The following is a 15313-nucleotide window of genomic DNA, read 5'->3' as shown; positions in this document are numbered from 1 at the left end:
CCACGAGCAGCAGTTTGGCCTGCATGTCAACGTCTTCGCTGTCCGTTTCAATCTCTCGCAGCTCCGCCGCCTTCATCTCCAAGTGAGATGCCAGCGTCTTCCACTGAGCACCCAGTTTGGCTGCGATGTCGTCCATCTGCTGGTTAGTCACAGTCTTGCTCTGTATGCTCGGACCTGGAAGAAAAGGGTGGATAAGAATAGAGGCTTCACCTAAAGAGGGTGGAAATATGTGGAGGAGGAGGAGGTGAATTAATCATAGAAACTAGGACCTTAAAGATACAGAGGTCATGAAGGGAGAGGGATAAACGGGGGCGTATTAATTGAAGTTGATGTAGTGTCGAATCAGCGATTACTCAAACTCACTGTCGTTGCTGTCTTTGAGAAGATTGTCTCCGTTGTCGTCGTCATCCTCTTCTCCTGTCTTGATCTCTTCGGAGGGAATATCCTTCTGCATGTTTAAAATGAAAATCACAATATCAGCGGTTGTCAACAGTTTTTTGTTTTTTTCCCCACCCATCAAGCAGTCTTTTTATAATGATCACTGTTTGTTCTTAAGTAAAGGAAATCCTCACCGGCAGTTCTTTGGCCAGTTTGCTGACCATGCTGTCTAGGTAGTCTGCGAGGCTCTTGAACTTCTGGTTAGTCGGTTGAAAGAAGTGTGGACTTCTCCTGGACAGCAGCCTCAGAGCGCGCCAGCCGTAGTTTGGGTTTCGCACAGCCCTGAATGGATTTACAGGAAGAAACAGATGAGTCACACAAACGCATATGAGAAGGAAAAATAATTATAAAAACGTCATAAAAAAAGTTAATAGTATGGTATAAAAGTCATAAAAAAGGTCATAGTATGGTATGGAAAAGTAATAGTATAATATGCTACAAAAAAGTTATAAAAAAGGTCATAGTATAGCATGCCATACAAATGTCACACCGTAGTACCTTTTAAAAATGTAGTAAAAATTAAATGAAAATGTTTAACTATGCTATGTTATAAAAATTCCATAATATAGTATGTCATAAAATATTTTAAAAAAACCCATAGTATAGTAAGCCATAAAAATATCAAAGAATGACATAGTATAAAGTATGCAGTAAAGAATTCTTAAAAAAAAAAAACATATTATAGTCTGACATTACAATTGTCATAAAAATGTTTAAGTATACAATGTCATAAAAAAATAAGTCATGCCATAGTATAGTATGCCATGAGATGTCATAAAAAGAATACTTGCTATAGAATACCACAAAAATGTCAGAGAATGTCCTAGTATAGAGCATGCCATAAAAAAAGTAATAAGAAGGTCATAGTACTGTAAACCAAAGAAAATTGTCTAAACAAATGGTCACACCGTTGTGTGCTTTCAAAATGTAGTAAATTACATTAAAAGTATACTTTGTCATAACAATTTCATAGTATAATGTGTCATTGAAAATATAAAAAGGCATAGTATGCCATACATTTGTCATAGTATAATATGCCATTTATGTCATAAAAATGTCATAGTTTAGGTAGTCATTGAAAATATAAAAAGTCATAGTATGCCTTCAAATTTCATTAAAAAGGCCATTGTATAGTGTGAAATTGTCAGAATAGGCATACATATTAACACATTTATTATGGCTAAAAAAGTGTTTTGTGTGGTCTCGGTGACATTTGACCACCAAATTCTTCTTTTTATCCTTGAGTTTAAGTGGATGTTTGTGCCTGATATAATGAAATTCACTCAAGGTGTTCCTGGGATATTGCTTTCACATAAATTGGACAGACATAAGGTCAGAGTGACCTTGACCTCTGACCACCAAAATCAGTCCATCCTTGAGTCCAAGCGGATGTTTTTGGACCAAAATTGAAGGAATTTGCTCAAGGCGTTCCTGAGATATCACGAGAATGGACGACTGTAAGGTGACATTGACCTCTGACGGAGGGAAAGGCATGCATACAGACGTACAACCCAAAATCATAATGTGTCCGGCCACTGCTGTCATGGAGATAGAATACTGGGGACGAAGCCACTCATGTTCTTTTGGGGAAAAAAAAAAGCATATATTTCCATCAAACTGACTGAATTCTGAGAAAACTAGTCACAGTGCAAACTTACTTGTACTCTTCCTCCACCATGTTAGCAGGATCGGCCTGTTCAATGGCCTCCGCAAAGAACTCGTCCAGTGATGGCATGAACTCCCTGAATCAAAGACATCAGATGGAAAAAAATAAATAAAACATTGTCTGATATAAACAAGGTGAATATGATTGTAGATGGGAACTGCTTCCTGGTTTTCTGAGCCACTGACCTGCTGTCTGACTTGCAGGCCTCCATGTTGTCATGGTTCAGGTTCCACAGTCGAGTCAACTCATCACTAAAAAAAAAAAAAACATTAAAGCGGGAATTATTAAAGTAAACTGATTATTAGGAACAGTCTCTTTTCAGTATTTTTGTGGGATTGACTGACTACTACAGGGTTCAAACCCGAGAACATGTAACAACTCTGTTTTCCATTATCTGGATTACATCACTTACTTTCCCATGAAGATCTTGGAGTCTGGCCCTTTTCCAAGAAAGTCTTCTGGAGCTTGTCTTTTCCTGGTCGGCCTTTTGGGTTTGTCATCTACCGTCCTGTTAAAGAGGAAAGAAATAGGACTAACTGTCATTCTGGCATGCTAGCCCACGCGTACACACATTCTTTTGTTGTAAAAATGGACAAGTCAATGTATAAATCCCTTAAATAAAAGAACTATCTGCCATTATTATATTGCAAGATTAGGCCGCTATACCTTTCTTTCACAAAGCTCGGGCATCCCTCGTTTTTCCAGCCATTCCAGTTCTCCTCTGTGCCGAGGATATGCTGTCAAGAAGAACATTTCTGGTGTCACTAGTGTACGAAGAACTCTCACAAGCAAACTTGACAGAGTTTGTAATAACTAGCATCATTTTGTATTCGATAATAGTATTCTTAAAACCGTGTCTTACTTCAACCATGGTGGCAAACTTGTCACCATCAGGAGGGATCTCTTTCAGCAGCTACAACAGAACAAACACAGATTAATACAGTTTGCTTTTCTCTCTCTGGACTCCATGCCAATAAAAATGAAATGGCAGATGTTTCAGAATCTTACCAAATCAAACTAAACGTCAGTTTAGTGAGACACGTTTTTATAGGAAATTATAGGGATTTAGGACTGACCTGGAAAACCAGTTTAGTTGTCTCTTCAATCCATGTAGTCTGGTCATCATTCAGAACACAGCCAGAGCTGTACAAGGAGAGAAAACCAAATATGAAAACCTGAACTGCTGTTGCTGACACTTTTTTGTCACACACATTTTATTATTAACCATTCTACAAGGTCAGAATACTGAAACATATTTCACCTTTTGAATTTGACCTGACCCTTCAGGTACTGGAAGAGGATGAGGTACTGCAGTAGAATGTGCCGCCTGAAGTTGCTGTCGCTGAGCTGCAAGTCCATCAGCTGGAGGGTAAGAGCAGAGAAAAACAAGTGAGGCAATGTCCACACTTTTTATATTTGCACAAATACAAATACACATATTTCAATACAACATCAGGCATGTAACAGGAAATAATGCTACGGCAACGGCAGCTTATGTAGATGTGGCCGCCAGCATTTTTGTTTTAATTTGTTGTCCTTTCGTCTGAATTACTGGAGCGTGTACGGCTTATAAAAGAATACACTCAACACTATCGGAAAAAGGAAGCGTGGGAGTTTAATTAAGTGCAGCAAACTTTGAGACAACCCCCGCCCAAGGCATCTTCTGACACACCAACCACAACAAGCTCCACCAAAAGGTGAGTGGATCGCCCCAGAAGGAGGAGAGCCAAGACGGGAGCTATGCATGGATGCAGTTTTTAGGGCCCAGGACTAAAATAGGTTTGGACAAGATGAATAATATATTGAAAAGTCTGCATTGTTTGTTGGACCTTGAGACAATGTGTGATACCTTGTGATGACAATGGATTAAAGGGAATGGGAGCATCCAAGTTGGTAGTGGACCGGGTGAGATGTGAATTGAATGAGAATCACCTGCCCTGATGCTGGACTCCATGTTCAAATAAAACCCTGTTCCAAGTTTTACCTGCCTCCTTCAACTACATTAGGGCTTCACACATTTTTTTTAACTTAATTGGAACACAAGTAAGCGCTGAGATACCTTGCGGACTAAGCGGCCTTGGAACTTTTGAGCACGTTAAAACGTCCACCATGTCATTATTTCTGTGCAAAAAACTGTTTTCTCACCTTTTCACTTGTTAGAAACTTGGCAAAGTAGACATGCTCTCCTCCGGATGCTCTCAGCTCCTCCAGCTTTCTCTTAGAGGCCTGCATGTCGTCCAATTTATAGCTCTTGAACACCGCCAAGGTTTCGTCTGAGAACTGTGCAGGACAAAAAGGAATACACGCCGACAGTGAGTCATTTCTTTATGGCATCTACTTTGGTATTTGTTATGATCAGACAAAATGGAACGCAAGGGAGCAAAATGTTCTCTGCTTTCGTGACCAAGTGCATTACCTTAAGAAATGTCATCCAAGAGAATTTATCGTAACACTGCACAGGGTTTCTGAAGTAGTCCTGCAGTGTCCAGAACTTTCTGTACAAGTTGTAGTCGATTGGAATGGAACTGAAAGCAACAATTGATGCAGTTTTGATAAATTAACAAACAGTAAAATGCAAAAGTGTCATTTATGAAATTTCCCTCTTAAACTTTGCTGTATTTTAGTGCTTTCACTCACCATGGAGCAGGAGCTTCCTCCTCTCCCATTTCTCCCTCCTCCACATCCATTCCATCTTCCTTTTCTTCTGTGGGCTTTAAATATGGAACAATGAAATAAGATTAAACTATAATTTTAAGGTTACATTTAAAATCCTCACTATCATCATCTTTACCTTCTGGCCAAAAGTGCTTTCTTGTTCATTCTTGTTGAACACTGTTATATTGTCCAGATTAAACTGGCTCTGCAGATTGAGACCTGGAATGAACACAAATGGGAGTACATAAAAAAAGTGCAAACGGACAAGTTCATATTTTATAATCTATCAAACATAACATCCAGGAGGAGTTGATGTCTTCTTTATCAAAAGATAACATGCATGTGTTTACCTGATTTTTCAGACAGAGGGAAGAGACGTGCCAGGAAGAGCTGGATTCGCCCACAGAACACCGTATTCTGGGATTTGGACAGCCTCCTTAAAAGGTCTAAACAAATTGACAGGTTGGTTACAATCAGCTATACTCTTTAAACATACAAAGTGTTGTTCATCAACAGGAATGAAAAACTATCCTTACCATTACACATCCTCAACAGGTAGTTCTTCCCGGCAGTGTAAAAAGAGTTCTGGGAAAAGGGAGGGTACATAGTGATTAAATGATCATTATTATACTGGAGACATAATTTACTTTGAGCCTGTAGCTTACTTACCGATTTCCAGGTGGAGACATTCTCTTCAACAAAAGAGAATATTTTGTCGCACTGGTCGAGGGGGAGACAGTCCAGTACATCTCCCAGCAGAAGGAAAGGAGTTGTAGCGGAACAGATACCTACAGGAAGACGGTGAAACAAGACAGCAAAAGCTGGATCACAAGTCTTAAGCTTTGTGGGAGGTAAAACAGATGGTTCCAAAGACTTAAGGCACATTCTGGTAAAGTCTATGTAGTCAGAACACAGTCTTTACTGATGCACATATCATGACATCAATGTAGGCATTATCGGCAGCAGTAGCAGATAAACGGGCTAATTGATAAATGTGAAAAGGATAGTGTTAGAACACACAGTACTACAGGGAAATAAAGTAGCAGCTCCTTGATGAGCTTGGAAAGATGTAAACAAGTGTAAAAGCGACACAGCAGGGCTGGGTTTAGGGACATTTTGAATTAGAAAATAAATCCAATGTGAAAATGTAACATGACCCAGATTTAGTAAGGCCTTAACAAGAAGAACTATGCTTCAACCCTTCAAATATATCCAGCTTTTAATGTCTCAATTCTGCATTTATCACTGAGGAAGATGCATAGTATGTGAAGTCTTTCTTTGAATGTCAACCGCTGAAAGTCTAGTTTATATTAATTAGGACAATACATATAATACATAGCATTACTGAGTGGCATGCAACAGATGTGGGGTGGGCTATTTGAATGAATGGTACAACACAACATGTATTCATTCATTAAATGTTCTTTCTATAATTCAAATACACAAAGAGCAGCACACCTTCTGTCACTGCATCAATACTCAGGTAGATGAGAGACAAGTATTGTTCACAGCTCACATTCTGCTCAACCTGCAGACAGAAAAACAGCACTTTAATTAATATACACTGTGCATGTGCTGAGGTTTAGAGTAAACACACTAACAGTGCATGTCCGCTGAATGACTTACAATCTGATCACCGAGGACTCCTCTCAGAGCCTGGTCGAGGGTGGTCTTCTTCTCTGCCTCACTGTAACACACCAGACAATTAAGACATTACATTATTTATTCATTCATTTAATTAATGAATAATAAATAAAATAATACATTTAAATTAAAATAAAATAAAATGTAAATAAAATAAATACAATTTAAATTAAATAAAATGTAAATTAAATAAATACAATTTAAATTAAATAAATAATTAATTATATATATATATATTTAATTTATTTATTACATTATTTATATGGAGGATAAATAAATAACATTACTTACTTCCCAGGGAACTGGTTGAACACATTCACCAAAGGTTTGCTGGTTTTACCCACTAGTGCATGCCTGGCAGACGCCTGTGGGAGAGAGAGGGGGGAGAGAGAGAGAGAGAGAGAGAGAGAGAGAGAGAGAGAGAGAGAGATCAGGAGAGAACAGGTAGCGTTGGTTAGCGTTGTGTTAGCTTAGCTAGCATGTGCTAACTGCTATGAGGACGCTAGCTAACAGAACAAGAACATGCAAGGACTTCTCCGTTAGCAGGCCTGTTGTCTGGTTAGCTGTGGTGATAATCACGATGTGCAGTATGCGACACCACCAAGTCTGTGATATCTCACCGTGAATTTGTCTTTAGCGTCGACAAAATTAAATAGCGAAGGCGACATCATTACACATTCGCAACCGGAAATGACGCTGAACAACTTCCGGTTTCTTTTGTGACGACGTCCGGAATAAAGTGTTCAACACATTTTTTTTAATTTTTTTTTTATAAATAACACACATGATATTATCTGCAACATTGTTCTTTTCATCTTTTCTGCATCCAGCTTCTTTTTTTATTTTAATCTATTTTGTTAAATATTGTGTTCCTTCATAGTTTGGATGTCTTCATTTTCAATGTCTTCAATATTAATCTACAATGTAGAAAAAATAAAGAAAAACCATTGAATGAGAAGGTGTGTCCAAACTTTTGACTGGTACTGTAAACACAACCTCATGTGAAATGTTAGAACACAAAGTACTACAGGGGAATAAAGTTGGCAACTAGGAGCTCTTTGATGAGCTTGGAAAGATGTAAACAAGTGTAAAAGCGATTATAAATAACACACAGGATATTATCTGCAACATTGTTCGTTCCCTCTTTTCTGCATCCAGCTTCTTTTTTTATTTTAATCTATTTTGTTCAATATTGCAGCTCAGTTTTCACAATTCATACAAATATTTACTCTGTCAAGACGAACGCAATAATTCCCCTATTAATCAATGTTAGATTTAATTGTCAATTTTAGAAGAATAAGTATTGCACCTAGGTCTGTGCTACCTAGGCTATTATTCATTTTATATGAGTGACAAATTCTTCCATTGCAAAAAAAATCTTACTTTTTGCAGAGAATCAAACACCAATTAACTTGTAGCAAGGTGAAACTGCAACACTGAGAGAGCTTTCCAAATAGACTTAATATTATTTTAGCAACATACTTGAAAAACATGTTTTTTTTGTTTTGCACAACCAGCTCTGTCTGCCATCCCAGTAGACCACAAAACAAAACACTAAAACATCTGTGCAATACAAATACACTGTGCAATACTATAATTATTCTGTCTGTATATATAATATTTTTTTTAGTTATTGTGGATTTTTATTTTTCTTATTTACTTATTTAAAATACTTGTTTTTTTACTATGTACCTTGTTTGCACTATATCTATGCTGCTGTAATCCTGTAAATTTCCCCGCTGCGGGACTAATAAATGATTGGGATATGGGGATATTAGTCAAACTTCAGCATACAGGCCTAAATCCGCTTCAAACCAGAGGGCGGCAGTGTTGCACACTACTTTAGCCCCCAGCAGTTGAAGCTGTCAGAGTGATATTGCTGTTTACACGCTAAATACTAATATATGTGTGAGTGTGTGTGTGTGTGTGTGTGTTTATGTTTGTTTATGTGTGTCCCTGTAGCATCTACCATAACATGGGCATGCGGCTAACTTGTGAATTGTCATATGATGTTACATTGTACTTGTCCTTCGTCGTTGGGGTCATTGCTAAAGTAATTTTCCACATGTAGTGTTTATGAGTATGCTTCACAGAGGTCACAGCTGTCATATTAGTGTGTTTTCACGCATGTGTGACTGTGTCTTTGAGTGCACACGTCTGTGCTATTGGCATACAATTTTAAATTACAACTAAGGACTATACTGCAGGGCATGGTTTATTTTTCATAGTTTTAACTATTCAACCATGTCACACAGCACATTAGGACCAGTAGAGCGTTACACTTTGATGTCAGTCTTTAAAGGCCCAATCCATCATTAAAAGAAAAAAATAATATATTCATTAATTCAAGGTGTATTCACAATTGACTTAATTATAATTTGGGGGATTCAGTTGAACAGGACTTTTTTTTATAACCAGAGGCAAATTTTATCTTCTAAATACAAAAGTACAAGGAATTTGTATGCTTTTTTTCAAGCATTATTGATGTGTGCACACCTTTAACATATTAATAAATTATTGATTTTGTAGTTACCAAGAGTTAGTTTGTGCTTTAAAATACCCGTTAATCCATTTGAGAGCGATAATCGGTTTTAATCCCTTGTTTTGAATTTTGTTGGTATATTTTGTGTGTATTTTGCTTCACGTTAATTACAAACTCTGAATTAAACTTTGACAGAACTAATGTTAACACTGTGTCCTTTTTTGATCTGTGTTTACCAAGCAGTTTCTTAGGTCAGGGTCACGTTCTCTACCCTCTGTGTTTATAACCCTGCTGTTACAAAGGCTGTTAACTAAACCTTAAGGTGTTGTTCTGAAGCTGTAAAAATGTAGGCCAGTTGTCTGATCTAAAGCTGAGGTCTCATTTGCATCACGTCCAGTCTCATTCTCAGGGGTCATAAGTGGTCAAAGGAAAAGTGAGATCTGTTTTTTTATAACTTGTGCCTTGTTTCTCAATACACATAGTTCTGCCACAGTTCACCAGATATCTAACTGCTCCCCACGTCCTCCTCTACTGTTAATTGAACCGTTGCCAAAAACTGCTGAAAAGCAGAAAGGGAGTGTGCATGGCAAGGAGCTGTCAGATAAGGTCCCAGCATCAGTCAGTTGAGAGGGGGGAGATTGTCTCTGAATTCTTTCGGACTTCCCTTCCCTGTATGTGGGACAAAGCCCCCCATATTTCTCCTGAAGACTTACATTTTTATAAATATATACTTTGTTTTTATAAGGCTCAATCATTTCCTAACAAAGTTGGGTACTGTAGCTTTCAGGAAATAGTATTTATACAGAAATAAATGATGCATTTGTTTGGGACATTCCAGTTTATTTCTACCCATTAAAGTTATACATAACGCAACACTATCAGATCTTGATAGGTATCGACTGATTAATCAGCTAGCAGCTTTTTCCGCCTCCAAAATATTGTTATTATATCGTCCTTTTAAAATCTACTATCTGTCCCCCTCTCCTAGTATTTACTTCAGCAGGACAGTTTAATGAAGGAACATGTTACTTTGTGCCACAGTGTGGCTCATTGATATTATATCTGGCTTTGGCGTGTAGGATCAATTCAATTATGTTTTTTCACGAGATGCGTTGATGATAGAAATATGTACAATTTTGCCAGCCTTATTCTTTGATATTACAAACTTAAAGATCTCTGTTTTGATCTCTTTGGCTGCACCTATGGTGATACGCGGTAATTACAGTTTTTTTCTGTGCACTGCTTGTAATTTTTCAGGGAACGTCGCCACAGACACCCAGTTTGGTATCAGTCAGATATTTATTATTATTATTATACTATTATGATTATTAACTTTTATGATTTACACTGTTTTTCTATCACAGAAACTGATATTCAGTATGTGTGTCATATAGGCCGTATTTCTGTATTGAATATTATACGTTTAACTTGTCACTCTGACACTAGTTTGAATCAGGTTAAAACATCATTCATTATCTTGTCTAAATTGATATAATGAGAGGACCACTGAACACTCTCCCATGCCAAGCGTGGAATAATCGAGCACGACGCAAGAGCCAAATCATTTTGATGAAGGACAGTCTGAGACAAAATGACTGAGGGCCAACAAATAGAGCATTGTCCATGTTGTTGAGGATAAACTTCAAAACAAGATGCTTAACACAATGCTCTGACCTCCGAGGTTAAGCACACAAAGAAAAGGAGATTTTAGATTGGCCGCCATCACATGACCGTCCTCTGAACTTCCACCATAAAAATCATGTGTAAAAAGTATCATGTCATATAAGTGAGATAAACCCATCAGCAAAGCTATCCTTCATTGATACATTTAAAAGCCCAGTGCACTTTTTGAGGTTTATGAGGAACCAAACAGACAGTTGTGTTAACATTCACCAGGGCAGAGAAACATTCTTCCTTGAAGGGAGGAAGGTCATAAAGAATGATGTATATACTGAATGTAGAAATTTATTCGGATTGTTCCATCCATTTCCATTAGTATAACAAAATATATTGATTTATCTCGGCTTTGCAGGTCATAAAGACGCTTCCCCTGCTGTTGCATTTATGCTTAATGTTGCATTAAAGTTTGTGTTAAATATCAGAGTGATTTTCCATCATGGATTTCACCTCCCTAGTGTTGCAATAAGTGGAACTTGGACCAGACGATATAACAAAATGTACACCTTAACTTCCTCACAAGGGCATTGTAAAATATTTGGGACATTTTGTTAATGATCATCTCACACAGCCCAGGAAAAAAAAAAGGAAATCACTGAAGCAAACCTAATTTTATTATACTTCCACAATTAATGTACTAAAGGTGTGCTATTTTTTTTACTGGACTAAAAATGAACTCAGTGTACTTATGATATGTCATAAGCACTACTGAAGATATACTTAAATACATCTGTGTACTTGACTTTACTGTTTTGAGACACCATCAAGGTGCACTTAAATAGACCTAAGTAAAATGTTATTCTACTAATGCTCTTATTTATATTAAACATATGCAATACATATATTTGAAATACACTTCAAGTTGAAACAAAGTTGGAAGCACTACTTGACACTTCTGTGTTAAGTAGTGGGAGGCATTGTCTTGGCTTCAAAGGGAGTGAAAACACAATGCCATTGATGTACAGGGATTACAGGGTGACACTGTAGGTTCTTGAGTCATCACCAACGGTACTTTGAGTCATCACTGCTGGTATCTCTGCCACTTCAATGAAAGTGTGTGTCACTGTGGCTGTAACTACATAATGACGATCCTGGTGACTTTCAAATTTCCAGTACTGTCTTCATGGAATTACCAATCCTGGCAGTTCTAAAATAAAGATAGAAAAAGGGGTCCAGGAATAAATAACTAATTGAGACACAAAATAGCACATAAAGAACAACAACACAATTCAAATGATTAGCAAATAATTGGTTGTTTTTCGTATTTATATTTTTGCTTTGATTAAAAAAAATCAGTGTGGGATTTACTTAGTAGTTTAAATAATGTATTATAAGGAGGGTTTGATATAAATTCTCAACTATTCTGACATTCGTAATTTGGATGACATTTCGGTTCTTCAATTCTGGTGTTTAGATGTTTTTTGCATAAGTATACTTGAATACCACTATATGTATTTGCAATTTAGTGTACTGAAGAAGAGGATGTGCATCCAATCACACCGGTCATGTTGACCCCGAGCTCAAAGTAACAATCACATGTGTCTACTTAAACGACCTTGGCTGAATTTCCCTCAGACCGCAGGGCTTCAGTTGAGAAATGTTCAGTTGTAATGTTTAAAGTCCCTTGATGGTTATTCAATGATTAGCCCATGGTGTGGGGACCATCAAATACGCACAAGCCATAAAACGGGATGTGAGAGGAGCTGTGTGCGTAGGAAATTCTTGTGACACAGCCAAACAGGAAATCGAATTATGTTTTTCTTCTTATGAAGAATCGAGAGTGACTTACGTGCAATTGCCTGATTCACATTCTCCTGATGATTCACTACAGATATCTTTTTCGAACTGTCACCAAACACCTTGAATAGAATAATACAGTAAGATAAGATAAGATAAGATAATCCTTTATTAGTCCCGCAGCGGGGAAATTTGCAGGCTTACAGCAGCATAGAGTAAAGTGCACACAAGAGACATAGTAAAAGAAAGACAAGATAAAAATAAAAAATGAAAATAAAAAAAACAAGTATTATAAATAAGCAATAAGAAACAGTAGAAAAACAACAATAACTGAAATATTATATTTACAGACAGAAAAACTATTTTAACTATTATTACACAGTGTATTGTATTGCACAGGTTTTTATTGTCATGTTTTTATTGTCATGTTTTTATTGTCATGTGTCATGTGGTCTGCTGGGAGCAGAGTTGGTTGTGCAACCTGACAGCAGCTGGATGTGATACATTATAGATACTAATGGTAGATTTAAATATACATTGTTTTATTGTGCTAATTCCATGAGGTAAATAAGGATATGTTGAACTTGCTTTGAACATTGCAAATAAAAAAATCTTTGAGAGGAAAACTGGATGAAAAATAATCTTTATTGCATCAAATCCATTGGTTTAAAATATGAACAAGAATATAATATAATAATATATAATATAATATAATATAAGCAATATTTAAAGCATATCTGTAAATCATATATTGCCTATAAATATGCTGACAAACAGAAAAGCAAAATGTTGGGCTGCTCTTGTCTTCTCCAGTTATTTTAACTGCATCGTTTTCATTATCTGGACCATTAAGCAGGACGTTGCTGCGCATACGGAAGTTTTGTGTTAGTGGATACAAATTAAAGTCAGAGATAAGAGCTGCTGGCCCGAGCCACTACACCTGGAATAAAAGCTAAGATCAGCTACATTTGTCTCTGATTGGATAAAATGTATAAAATACTATTTCAGAGATAAAGCTTCAAAGTCCTGTCCAGTGCCAGTGGTTCTCCATTTTACAACTTATCAGAGCTGGTCCAAAGGAACGTGCAGGATTCATACAAGCAGTGAAACGTATATGTTTATTATTCAATACGTTATATTCATGGAATACAATATGGATGAATTGTGCAGGCCACTCAAGTCGAGTACAATCAAATGCATAAAGTATTTTGCCATGCAGAAATTGATGAGATATTTAGTTCAATAAAGAGAGACATTATTATTAACAAATCATATGTGATCATCAAGTCTTGAAAGAGTCTTTGGCGCTTGGACTCTACAGGGAGATTTGTAATCGAGTGGCACCAGCCCTGAGCAGCAGCAACATAACCCACAGAGAGACAATCATATTTAAAAGAGACAGCAGCAAGATGATGAACGCTCAAATTGTTTCGTTGTGCTACTGGATGGAAGAGACAGCTGATCACAACAGCTGATATAATGATTGACAGCCCCGGAAAATGACTGCAAGGACATTATGAGTGAGCATGCGTGAGAGGAGTGATTGTTCCTGTTGAGGGCCTTATTGTGCCCACTGTTACAATGCACTTTTCCTGTGCTTAGCGTATGGCTTAATGATTTTTAGACCTGTTAGTCTTGGCACCAGCGATGTAGGCAGTGACCCTGTTGGACCTCTGCAACTTGCTTTACATTGTCAGGAAATTACGCTTACAAAAATGTATTTACCCAAGTTAACATTCTACTTGTGTAGCTGTCTTTGCAATTGTGATTTGCTGCACACGCTTCCTGACCTCTTGGCACACACGCTGCTAATTTATGTAACAATGCATGGAGGACAAGTCTTGAATCATGACAATTCCTGCCAAGCACAGGAAGTCTGTACTGGCAAAGGACCAGTGGTCGACCCTCACCAACACTGAACAGGATATCTGTCAATGGCCTCAAAACGTATCAAGTGTCCACACTTCTGACAGTCCTAACAGAAATGATCCAGCAAATTGATATTTGTATTTGAATAGTGGTTCTATTTTGTATTTAAATGAAACTCTTGTCCCCTGCAATGCTCATTGTAGCTGAAGTGGTGCCCTTCTACCACAAACACTTATCTCGTGAAATTCTAATTTCTGGAGACGTTTTGTTTAAAGTCTGCAGTTGGTCTTGTCAAATTGCTGTAAAATGCAACCACAGATTTAGCAGAACTATTATATGATTCACATACAGCTGCAAAGTGCCCAAACCCCACTGACAATAGCCAGCGGTGCAGAACTTTTAACACCACTTTGTTGCTTACCAATCACACGCAACCAGCTGAAGAGCTGACGCTTTATCCTACAGTCATTTTCAGTTTCAAAAGACAATCAACACCTACAGCTTACTGTTAAAAGTTAGACTTTACACTTACAATGAAATGTTTTTGTCTAAGGAAAGACAAAAACAGAAAAGGACGACCCCTTACTTTGGTAATACCAAGGGATCCGCTGCGCCTAGACCCATTCAAAAGCGCTCACTGCTACTGCCTCAAGCATCAGGATGTAGTAAACACATCTGAGGGCACTGATCTGGCAGCTTAAAGGAAGGCCCGAGGTGATGCAGGGTTCAAGTGTAGAGATGGATAGCATGAAGGCCAGCGGCATCTTCAGCTCCTGACCCACCTTATACGCTGTAACATATTTTTTTCCCCTTTGATAGCAAATATACCAATCAATATGAATTCAAATCTGCCAACAAATGGCACATCCACATACCTCTAAAACACAGGTTTTAATTTCTGTCATCTCCGCATAAAATGTGTCTGGTGTGTTAACCAACATTCAGGTTCCTCAGAATTTAAAGTGAAGAGGTTTGTGTGCAGACTTGAGTTGGCTCTCAGGGTCAAAATACAAAATGTACCATAGCACAACATAATGTCACATTTTGACAGGACAAGAAGTATGCTTTTAACATTTCCAAACTTTTGTTTACACTTTAGTTAGCCGCATTGGTCAGACGTTCGCAAAAGTTTAAATTGCGGGAAG

At 37.5% G+C, this 15313-nt stretch overlaps 1 protein-coding gene and 1 pseudogene across 1 annotated transcript in view; both read right to left on the bottom strand.

Annotated features, from left to right (window-relative positions):
• Nucleotides 1–7120, bottom strand: part of thoc1 (THO complex 1) — a 7377-nt gene extending 257 nt beyond the window's left edge. The window contains exons 1-21 of the mRNA XM_054596087.1: nucleotides 7024–7120; nucleotides 6695–6768; nucleotides 6386–6446; nucleotides 6218–6287; nucleotides 5429–5547; nucleotides 5296–5344; nucleotides 5110–5205; nucleotides 4896–4978; nucleotides 4742–4815; nucleotides 4521–4629; nucleotides 4250–4384; nucleotides 3366–3466; nucleotides 3181–3247; nucleotides 2967–3017; nucleotides 2771–2841; nucleotides 2517–2612; nucleotides 2290–2355; nucleotides 2097–2180; nucleotides 573–720; nucleotides 364–448; nucleotides 1–174 (exon numbers count right to left, since the gene is read on the bottom strand). The exon at nucleotides 1–174 is cut by the window's left edge and continues 257 nt beyond it. Coding sequence (XP_054452062.1) covers nucleotides 1–174; nucleotides 364–448; nucleotides 573–720; nucleotides 2097–2180; nucleotides 2290–2355; nucleotides 2517–2612; nucleotides 2771–2841; nucleotides 2967–3017; nucleotides 3181–3247; nucleotides 3366–3466; nucleotides 4250–4384; nucleotides 4521–4629; nucleotides 4742–4815; nucleotides 4896–4978; nucleotides 5110–5205; nucleotides 5296–5344; nucleotides 5429–5547; nucleotides 6218–6287; nucleotides 6386–6446; nucleotides 6695–6768; nucleotides 7024–7074 — 1864 coding nt within the window. The 5' untranslated portion in view covers nucleotides 7075–7120. The remainder of the gene's footprint in view (nucleotides 175–363; nucleotides 449–572; nucleotides 721–2096; nucleotides 2181–2289; nucleotides 2356–2516; nucleotides 2613–2770; nucleotides 2842–2966; nucleotides 3018–3180; nucleotides 3248–3365; nucleotides 3467–4249; nucleotides 4385–4520; nucleotides 4630–4741; nucleotides 4816–4895; nucleotides 4979–5109; nucleotides 5206–5295; nucleotides 5345–5428; nucleotides 5548–6217; nucleotides 6288–6385; nucleotides 6447–6694; nucleotides 6769–7023) is intronic.
• Nucleotides 7121–11691: 4571 nt separating this feature from the next.
• On the bottom strand, nucleotides 11692–14932 carry LOC129088765 (aquaporin-1-like; annotated as a pseudogene).
• Between the last annotated feature and the right edge of the window lie 381 nt (nucleotides 14933–15313).

This window comes from Anoplopoma fimbria, chromosome 3 (assembly GCF_027596085.1).
Source record: "Anoplopoma fimbria isolate UVic2021 breed Golden Eagle Sablefish chromosome 3, Afim_UVic_2022, whole genome shotgun sequence".
Classification (NCBI taxonomy): domain Eukaryota; kingdom Metazoa; phylum Chordata; class Actinopteri; order Perciformes; family Anoplopomatidae; genus Anoplopoma; species Anoplopoma fimbria.
Note: the sequence above shows the minus strand (reverse complement) of the source record. Positions and strands in the feature narration are given on the sequence as shown.